We start from the raw sequence: 10,209 nt of genomic DNA, 5'->3' as shown, positions 1-10,209 counted from the left end.
CACTATTGTAACATTGATATTTCAGTCAAATTTCAGAGGGATTCTGTAATGCTTATCTCCAGTGGTGAACTGAATTAAAGTGTGATGATCACTGAAATCACTGTCTATTCTGTGGCTGCTCAATCATCTGTTTGAATTTGTGTGATTCAGGGAAAATGGGAGAAATTAGAGGGAATGAGAAGTCTACTTTAATGGGGCAGAGGCGTTAGTGCTTTCATTCCCTGTAGATGCCTCATTCAGAAACAAAATCAGACTAGATGATATAGCTCAAAATAGTCCCATTTGAGAAAAACCATTATTGTGGATTTGGATAAAGGACTATGAACTTTTAACACTAGGTCTTTTAAAAAAATAGATTTTTTAATTCTGTGACTGTTTACAGCTGTCAAGATTGTCAGAAAAACAAGTTGGATTTTGACATTTTGCGTGCTGAAATCAGAGTGACAAAGATGGTGGCGGTGCTTCCACACAGACACTCGGTTCTGAATGACATCAAATGGATAACAGATGCTGGGAAAATCACTGTCTGGCTACTAAAGTCTGAGTGGCATCAGAAATCACTGAGCGAGGGAGAAAGCAGCAGTAAGGCATCCCCTATGGTGCAGGATGCTGACAGCTCACTTTGCCCCCCAACTATGGACACACACAGAGAGAGATACACAATAGATCAACAACGTCTGGGAGATGCAAGCTCTGTTTGTAACATCATCTTGATACTGCAGTAAAAACAACTCAAAGCAGCTGATAAAAACTTCACAATAATTCACAAGTACTCACTCGACTCCAGTCCATCAATTAACATCATTCATCATCAAGGTATTGCTTCTGGCTAAAACAGAAGTCTATTGCTTTCTCCAGTGAAAAGGTTGTTTCATCTGACTCAGGGAAGAAATATGCTATACATAAACAGGTCAAGAAGCATCTACAAGTGAAAAGACTCCAAAATAATCAAATCAAATATGCCAGTGAATTTTGATGTGGGAGGACAGCAGGGGATTGACCTTTTCACTGGGGGAAGCATTATTATGGATGATAGACTTTATGGTATTAAAGTTAAAACACCTTGATGGAACTTTTCACTTAACAAGATGTTAATTAATGGACTGCCGTTGTGTGATTACTTGAGAATTATTGTGAAGTTTTTATCAGCTGTTTGGACTCTCATTTTGACAGCACCCATTCACTGCAGTGAATCCATTGGTGATCAAGAAATGTAATGCTACATTTTCCCAATTTATTTCAGATGAAGAAACAAAACGCATCCACATCTTGGATGGCCTGAGGGTGAGTACCTTTTCACTATTCCTTTAAGCAACTCAAATGCACTAAATGCTCTAATATTAATTTTTGCCAAAATGGTCTGCTTCACTTTTGTCTGACACTTCTCTTGAGTCTTTGTGTAGTTTCTTCAGCACTCTTCAGCAATGTTAAGGTGTCTTACTAATGTACACAGCAGGGCTCAGGAGACAAAACACTAATACTAATGAGCTGATGAATTTAATCAGGTGTCCAAAGCTTAACGTTGCTAATTAGAGGTGTACCATTAGAATAACAAACATTACAAGATGATAATCAGAAAGCCCGAGTTGTTCCATAATTCTCTGAATGGCATTGGTTTTGATGAGTGTGCAGATGGAATCGGGTAATTGTAAATATTTAATTGTGAATTTAATTTACAAATATTTAAATTGTAAATAGAGTGAATTATGACATATGCAGTATAAATTACTGAACTCCTGTCAAAATTGTGTATTTTGAAAAATCACTTAGAGCAAGCATACAAGTACTGGCTCCTTTTCACAAACAGGATTTTTCAATAATTGCACCCATTTTACAATGTCTAGAACTAAAAACCTTTTTTCTTTTTATTCACTCCAATAATCTTCCGACCAGTACCATACTGAAACCAATCACTAACAGCACAGTCCAATCAAACTCTTGCCTGGAATTTTCTAGTAATTTTTTATTTACTTGTTCAGGTGTTTGATCAGATTTGTGGCTGAACTAAGTCATAAATGCGCTCCACACAAATCATCTAATGGATTTTTATGAAATTTTAGAAAAGTGCCAGTGAAACTATAAGCAGCTAATATTTTTTTAATGTGAATTCCAATGTTTGAAACAGTGAACAGATGCACAGACACCATGTGAGCTGCAAAACACTTTACTGTGATGAAGCAAAAACACTACACAGCAAAGCAACTTATACTGTCCCATGGCAGCTTTTGTTTGGTAAAATAAAAACACAAGAACTTTAAAACTAAGCCAGAACTATGCAAACAAGTTTCTTACATACAAATTCTAAAAAGCTCAACGTAAACCAAGAGTGGTAGTGCTAACATTTAGTTCAAATGAAATAAAAACCAGCAACGTTAAGAGCACAATGGATTTTAACAGTTTAAGGCACTCAACATTAACGTTAGCTTCCTCAAATAAACTCAGGACATCAGTCCTTGTACTCCGTGTATTTCTTGGCAGACCCGTGAACTTTGCTGGCCGGGTACTTGAGTCGGTTTAGGGCCATTTTGCGGAGGACAGCTTGAGGCAGATCAACGTGGCATTTTTCTGCCAGTTCAACCAGATAGATCAACACGTCGCTGAGCTCCTGGGCCAGGTGCTCCCGCTGCGGCTCGGTCCAGTCCGGCAGACCCTCCTGCACCTCCCCGCGCCACTGGAAGAGTTCCGCCAGCTCCCCGACCTCCCCGACCAGCGCGAGCAGCAGGTTCCGCGGCTTGTGGAACTGGCTCCAGTTCCTCTCCTCCGTGAATTCAGTCTGCATGCGGCGGATGTCCTCAAGCGTGGGTTCGGAGGTGAAAGTGAATCCCTCGGCCCGGTCATGCTGGATTTCTCCGTTCCCATTCGTAGATGGGTGACGGCTGGAAGTGTCACCGTTGTGTTTGGATCCGATCCCGTTTTGCTGCAGCGCCATTGTAATTTAAACGAGCGAAAGGCAAGCCCTGAAAATAGAGAAGTGCTCAAAGATGATCATTCACGTGCAGGACCATGCGTGAATCTCCCGCCACCAACTGCACCACAGTTATCAATACAAGGTTTGTGAATGCCGTCATAAGAAGTCGCCGGAAACTTTGCCTTTGCGCTTCTGGCATTATGGGAGTTGAAGTTTTTTCTTCATCATCATACGTTACACTGGCGAGTTCCTCGTTGCTCTGTAAAACTACGTAGACCATCTGCCCACACACAAACACAAGCATGGCAGCCTCTCCTTCAGGATACAGCAGAATGTTCTTTAAGCTAAGGAAATATGCTAATAAATCACAAAGTTTATATCATATTGATAGTTTTAATTTAGTGATAAGGACAATATGGACATCTGGATCCAGAACTCAACTTCAGCCCAAAGTCCATACTAAAAGGTAGGAATCAAATGCCCCCAAAATGCTATGTAGGATGTTCATAGGTTGGAGACAGGCATTCTGACATTTGTTATCAACATGAGGGATTTGAGTAATGGTCTTTCTCTGGTTTAATGGAATTAATTAATGTGGTGTATGTGTTAACAGACTGCAGATTTGAAACTCTTGAGAAGTTGAGACCATACTTGATTGCTGACCTTGACTTTACATGTGCTCTGAAAAAATGTATATACAGGTGCATCTCAATAAATTAGAATGTCGTGGAAAAGTTCATTTATTTCAGTAATTCAACTCAAATTGTGAAACTCGTGTATTAAATAAATTCAATGCACACAGACTGAAGTAGTTTAACAGTCTGTGTGCATTGAATTTATTTAATACACGAGTTTCACAATTTGAGTTGAATTACTGAAATAAATGAACTTTTCCATGACATTCTAATTTATTGAGATGCACCTGTACATTATATGTCATTAATACATACTGCAAAAAAATGAAATAATAATAAATCGGATGGTGTTTGTTAATGTGTATATTAAAATAATTTAAGTATTTTATGAAATAAAATAAATTATCCTTAAATAATAATATTCATTACAATTAAAATGATCACAGCTCATTAAAATACATTCACCACTGTGGCTGGTTGTCACATTTTTTACTCCTATGAACAGTTCCTAATAGTGGCTTTCGGATCTTTTTAGTCTTGTTTTTTTAGTCTTTTTAGTCTACAAAAAACAAACAAAAAAAGTCTGGATCAGAGAATTCACAAAATTATTTTATTTTAGGGGGTTTTAAACTACACTATTGTTAAAATGCTTTGGTGTAATGTTGTAAAGAAGTCTCTTATCATTCAAAGCAGATTTAAAAGCTTTAATATTATGAAGCATTATTACAATTTAAAATTGAAAAATTTAAACAGAAATTAAAATAGAAATCTCTTGTACCATTATAATGTTTTTACTGCCACATTTTTAAATCACTTTATTTTAATTTTCTTAAATTAAACAATGCCACAAAATAGCTACTATAAGAATAAATAACAATGCCACAAAATAGCTACTATAAGAATAAATAACAATGCCACAAAATAGCTACTATAAGAATAAATAACACACCAAATGTCCTAAGCAATAACACTGTACATGTTATAAGAGCCAAGTATTTAAACTTTATATTACCCCCCCCCACCCCACCGCAAAAAATACTGTCACTTTTGATCAATTTAATGTATTGTTGCTAAATAAATGAATGTAATGAAAGTTACCATTAAGTGCCGTCAGTTCCAGTGCCACCAACTCTTCAACTCTTGGGCTTTGTTGTCTAGTCTTCCTCAGATGGTTGGTGTTGTGGGTCTGGAAATCCATGCTCAGATTCAGTCCACATCAAAGCTCTTCTCTGGATCTCATGTCAGATTCTTGGCTCCACCAAATTCACTTGTCTCACATTTTGATGCTTCATTACCAGGAACACTGCCAGTATGTAAATCAATGAAATTACGCACACATATACAGGTGCATCTCAATAAATTAGAATGTCCCCTACCAAGTATTGAGTACATGTACAGTATATGAACATACTTTCCAGAAGGCCAACATTTCACTAAAAATGTTTTTTTTATTGGTCTTATGGAGTATTCTAATTTGTTGAGATAGTGAGTTGGTGGGTTTTTGTTAAATGTGAGCCAAAATCATCACAATTAAAAGAACCAAAGACTTAAACTACTTCAGTCTGTGTGCATTGAATTTATTTAATACACGAGTTTCACAATTTGAGTTGAATTACTAAAATAAATGAACTTTTCCACGACATTCTAATTTATTGAGATGCACCTGTATACACACACCAATATAAATCTGCATTATGTCTGTCATTTCATTGCAGTTCTAAATTCTGTTGAATGTCTTGCTGCTACATTTCCTAAGGTACTGAACAGAAGATGTGTGGAGGCTGCTGTATTGACAGGCCTTGCTCTCAACTGTACCATCAACAGGAAGTCACTATTCGACAGGAAGCACTACTTTTATGCAGACATGCCTGTGAGTTCTCTTAGCTGCACACATATAGGTGCTTAATGAATTTGTCAGCGTTTCTTAGTTTTATCTTCGTACTCCAAAGGATAGAAGTGCTGATGACACAAATGCAATGGACAAGAACATCTTTCCTACGCCTCCAACTCTATATGGTTGTTATTTTTGATTAGCTGCTTTATGGATCCATTGTTTGTCAAAGAGACATGTACATATATCCAGCGCATCACTCTTTCTTTCCCTGGGATTTAATGAAGAAGTGATGCTGAACAGGCAGGAAACAGAATAGCTGCCACTAATGTAGATGAATAACAGTGTCTGCTCTTAAAAGCTTAAAACATTCAAGCTCTGGTCCGAGCAATGTTTCAGCTTCTTGTATTGGATTTGTAAGGCCAAATACATTTTTTTTAATGTCGTTTAAAAAAACATTAATATGTTTTAGCAGTTCTGAGAACCCTTTCCTCCACCAAACAGCCAAACTCACCTTTTGTAAATATCCTGAGAGCATTTAGAAAATAATTAAATAAGAATGAATTGTACTCTGTGATGCATCGCTCAATTCATCACGACAGGATTCAATAGTCCTCAACAGTGACTGGCCACTTTCTCAGTGGCCTTGGTAGCAGAAGTTTTTCTTCTTCTTCTTTTTATTAATATAGGAATTGTAAATCTTTTCAACAAGGAGTTCTAAGCCATGAACCAATTCAGCCATCTCTGAGATTACTCACAGCACTGTAACATTTTATTAGATGTAAAACAAAATAAATAAATAAGGTAATCACAAACAGGTAAAAGACTGTACGTTTTAATGTGGAAATTAACTTGTGAATTACTGTGAATAATTGAATAAATGAGTAACAACAGCAACAATAGAATACTGCGGTAATGTTGTAATTTTGTAGGTCAACCTAGAAGTTTGTATCACCCTGGTTCCCTTGATTTAAAAATAAATTCTACTGGCTTTTGAATTGTTGCAGAAAATAAGCTCTGTGACAAACAAAGCTTTATGATTCTTACATGTTTTGTGCATGATAATTTTGTGCACAAATCTTTTATTTGAGACCTGAATACAATAAGCAGAAGTAAAAAAAAAAAAAAAAGCTAAACATAGGATCTAAACAATCTATGGTTACATGACTACATGAGAGTTTGAGTTAGAATCGTTTGCAAGAGTGCAATTATAAACACAAGCAGATTAGTGAGTAAATGAGTTTAACTGTTTGATGTGATGATGTTTAATGTCTCAGACATCCTCTGTAGTCCCATTTAGCCACTTGGGAATATTACTGATGTATTTTATGTTGTAAAATATCTTGAACTTGTGTAAACCACAGACCTTATTTCAGGCCTTTAACCAAAAGTCCATTGACTTCAGAACAATTGTCTAATCTATATTTTTCAGTATATATAAGTACATTTGTTGATTTAAAATATTGATTTCAGTGTTTTATTTTGTTGATTTAAATGTTTTACTTTTCCTGCTTCCATGGTAACAGTGCCTTTTCTTTTTGGTCAGTCTCCTTTGAGCAGTGTGGGTAGGCTTAATATTGAACTTTACCAGGAATTCTGAACATGATCAGAATGACAAAATCAACATGATTTTCTTAACATGAAGTTGAAATCACATCGATGTGTAGCTTCTACAGAAGCATATGCTTTCTCCTAACAACCCCAGAACTCAATTTACTCTTTTTTTTGTTTTTGTTTTTTTAAGATTTATATGTTATCATCATAAAAAATTAAAAAAAAATCTTGGGTGAAAATAAATGAGATTTTTTTTCTTCCAGAACCCACCTGTTGTGCTCTATTAAGTTTTTTTTTTTTTTCAATAATTCTTTGGCTAAAGTCCATTTACTCAGTGATGTCGGTTACATCATCTCTTCACAAAATAACATGATATCTCTTGTGTAAAGATACAGCATGCGAGATAAACTCAAAATTAAATAGTATTATTAGATTAAGTGAAAATGTCATTTTAATTCTAACACAATTTTATAAAGACAAAATATCAGACAAAAACAATTTCGAATTAATGTATATATTTGGACTGTGCAGGAAAAATGATTTGTGAAGGCATATCCTCCTTTCCTGTATTACTTATATTGTAATACAACATGCACCAAACAGATTGAAAAACCAATTTTAAGCCAAAATAATCATAAGCAAGGACTGATTCTGACTGAGTTGGCATTGAGAAAGCGCAGACATTGAAATGGAGGGAATCTTTGCCTTATGAGGAATCTGTCACTCTTCATTAGCGCTACTTTTTTATTTTACCCATATTTTTTTTTTTTTTTTTTTTTTGTGGCCATGATGAATTAGTTGATCAGGTACAACACGCAGATGGTAATGGCTAATTGCTTTTTTTCTTTCTTTTTTTCCTTTACTCTTTTGCATGCCATTAACCATTATAAATTTCTAGTGGCTTTTGGTCATGGAGTTGCCATAGCAACAGTTACGAGTGCTCTGTTTTGCTTTGCAGTGAAACTGAAGGAGATTGAAAATGTAGCCAGATCACAAGTATCTGCATGCGATTTCATTTTGTCATAACCTTAACCCTGGCCTTTCAACCCTACCCAACCCTGCCAAACACCAGATTTGATTCTGATGAGTGATGACGCAAAAGATTTCTCTGATTATACAATTATGATGTTTTAAGGTCATTCATTTAGATTTCATGTTAAGTCTGGATGAGGTCTAAGCCAAAACACAGCATGGCTTTGATGCTACAGACATCCAAATATGCAAAAAAAATTCCCTAAAATACAAAAGGCAACTATATATTTTACTGTGTAAATAAAGGCCTGATTTATACTGTGTTAAAATATTAGAAATACAAATTGTTAAACATATTTTTGAAAGAAGTTTATTTTGCTTTTATTTGATCAAAAACGGAAAACAGTAATATTGTATAGTAACTGTTTTAAGTTTTTTCTTTGATGGCAAAGCTAAAAAAAAATCCCCCCAGGGTGAATATAAAGTTCAAATGAAGAGCATTTATTTGAACTAAATTTTTTTGATAATAATATAAAAGGCTTTACTGTTTTTTTTTTTTTTAATCAGTTGAATGCATTGTTGCTGAATAAAAGTACAAAATATATAATAGAAACAAAATATTTAATTTCTTTTTTATTAAGTTCTTTAAGACTGTATTTTCTCTAACTCTATATTTTTGGATGCATAAAGAGATAATGTAAGTTCTGACCAGTATTTAAATGCAGAATGAAATATATATTTCATTGACAAAATGAATAGTGACAAAATCTGTTAATTTTAACTTTTATTTAATTTTATTTTAATGCTATTTTTATTTAGGCTCTCCTAGCACTCTCCTGCTGTTTGAAAACCCTTGGCCAGACACAGATGTGTAATAGACATATTTAGGTCTAGATAAACTAGCAATTAAAATGGTCCTGATACCCATCATTGTTTAGTTGTGTAACAGTTTGGTGTTTGTGTTTTTAGGCAGGCTACCAGATCACTCAGCAGAGGGTTCCCATAGCAGTGAATGGCATGCTGGTCTATAGTTATTTTGAAGGTCGCAGAAGAGACCAAGTTGTAACCAAGAGTGTGAAAATCAAACAGATCCAGCTTGAGCAAGACAGTGGAAAGAGTCTCCATGATGATGACCAGAGTCAGACTCTTATAGATCTCAACAGAGCAGGTGCTGCTTCTTCACTCTTATACAGAAACATGAAGAGTTTGTGTCCTTTGTGGACAGTGTCTGATATAAACATTGTGTCTCTCTGTCTGTAGGTGTAGGTCTGATGGAGCTGGTGATGGAGCCAGAGATGTGTTGCGGAGAGGAGGCAGCAGCTGCAGTCAGAGAGCTTCAGCTCATCCTGCAGGCTCTGGGCACCTGCCAGGCTAACATGGCCGGTGATTTAATACATCCCCTACAGCTAACATTGATCAGAACCTTTAATGTCTATACACATTTATTCCCATGATTGGGTCTCTGACACAAATCACCTTGCTTGTACCAACTCTATTAGAGTCAGTAATCTACACAGTATCCATAAGGTTATTTTCAATGTACATCTCAATATTGATGTACTTGCATGGAAATAGCTTAAAAGGATGTTTCTTGAGTCTAAAAACAATCATTTTGACCAAATAGCTCCAAAATAGATTGTTTAAATAGAAAAACAGATAGATGTAGATAGAAAATGTTTAATGCGTGAAGTGAAATACAGTAAAATCTAGTTAAAACAATCAAGTAACATTCCCTGTACTGTTTGTCATTACATAAACACAAGGAAGAATGAAGAATTGTTTCATTGTAATAAACTGCAATATTTACATATCTTACTAATATTTAACTATTATATTAGCTATTTTAACAATCTAATACATTCAAATTTCTATGCAATTGTCCAGAAACATTTGAGTAATGAAGCAAACAAATAGTTGAATCAGACTTGTTGATTCAGTGAAAAGGACAGTTTTGAACTTAATTGAACCTACCGACTTGACTTTGCTACTGATGTTTAAATTAAAGATTTGCTATGAAAGCTTTATAAGAAAAATTGGTTTGGAAATCTAGTCCAGTGATTACTAGTGTTTATAAATTTATTAATCACATCCAAAATAAAAGTTTTTGTTTACAGAATATATGTGTGTGAACTGTGTATATTTATCATGTGTATATATAAAGACATACACATATAGTATATATTTTGAAAATATTTACATGTATATATTTATATTCCTATAATTTATATTATATATAAATATATTTAATATATAAACATAACATATTTTTCTTAAATATATACATGCATGTGTGTGTATTTATATATACA

At 34.7% G+C, this 10,209-nt stretch overlaps 2 protein-coding genes across 2 annotated transcripts in view; one reads left to right on the top strand and one right to left on the bottom strand.

Moving 5' to 3' along the window:
- Positions 1-2,151: 2,151 nt before the first annotated feature.
- On the bottom strand, positions 2,152-3,051 carry dctpp1 (dCTP pyrophosphatase 1). Its single transcript, XM_016559870.1, has one exon. The coding sequence runs from the start codon at positions 2,927-2,929 to the stop codon at positions 2,447-2,449; it is 483 nt and encodes a 160-aa protein (XP_016415356.1). The 5' UTR covers positions 2,930-3,051; the 3' UTR covers positions 2,152-2,446.
- A 90-nt stretch (positions 3,052-3,141) lies between these two features.
- gatb (glutamyl-tRNA(Gln) amidotransferase, subunit B) overlaps positions 3,142-10,209 on the top strand; it is a 21,814-nt gene continuing 14,746 nt past the window's right edge. Inside the window, exons 1-5 of the mRNA XM_016559895.1 lie at positions 3,142-3,374; positions 4,702-4,852; positions 5,300-5,413; positions 8,870-9,068; positions 9,161-9,283. Coding sequence (XP_016415381.1) covers positions 3,211-3,374; positions 4,702-4,852; positions 5,300-5,413; positions 8,870-9,068; positions 9,161-9,283 — 751 coding nt within the window. The 5' untranslated portion in view covers positions 3,142-3,210. The remainder of the gene's footprint in view (positions 3,375-4,701; positions 4,853-5,299; positions 5,414-8,869; positions 9,069-9,160; positions 9,284-10,209) is intronic.

Source organism: Sinocyclocheilus rhinocerous, unplaced genomic scaffold (genome assembly GCF_001515625.1).
Source record: "Sinocyclocheilus rhinocerous isolate Xijiao unplaced genomic scaffold, SAMN03320098_v1.1 scaffold1129, whole genome shotgun sequence".
Taxonomy (NCBI): Eukaryota; Metazoa; Chordata; class Actinopteri; order Cypriniformes; family Cyprinidae; genus Sinocyclocheilus; species Sinocyclocheilus rhinocerous.
Note: the sequence above shows the minus strand (reverse complement) of the source record. Positions and strands in the feature narration are given on the sequence as shown.

Coding starts and splice junctions, on each gene's coding strand:
- dctpp1 (XM_016559870.1), bottom strand. CDS start 2,929: ATGGCGCTGCAGCAAAACGGGATCGGATCCAAACACAACGGTGACACT.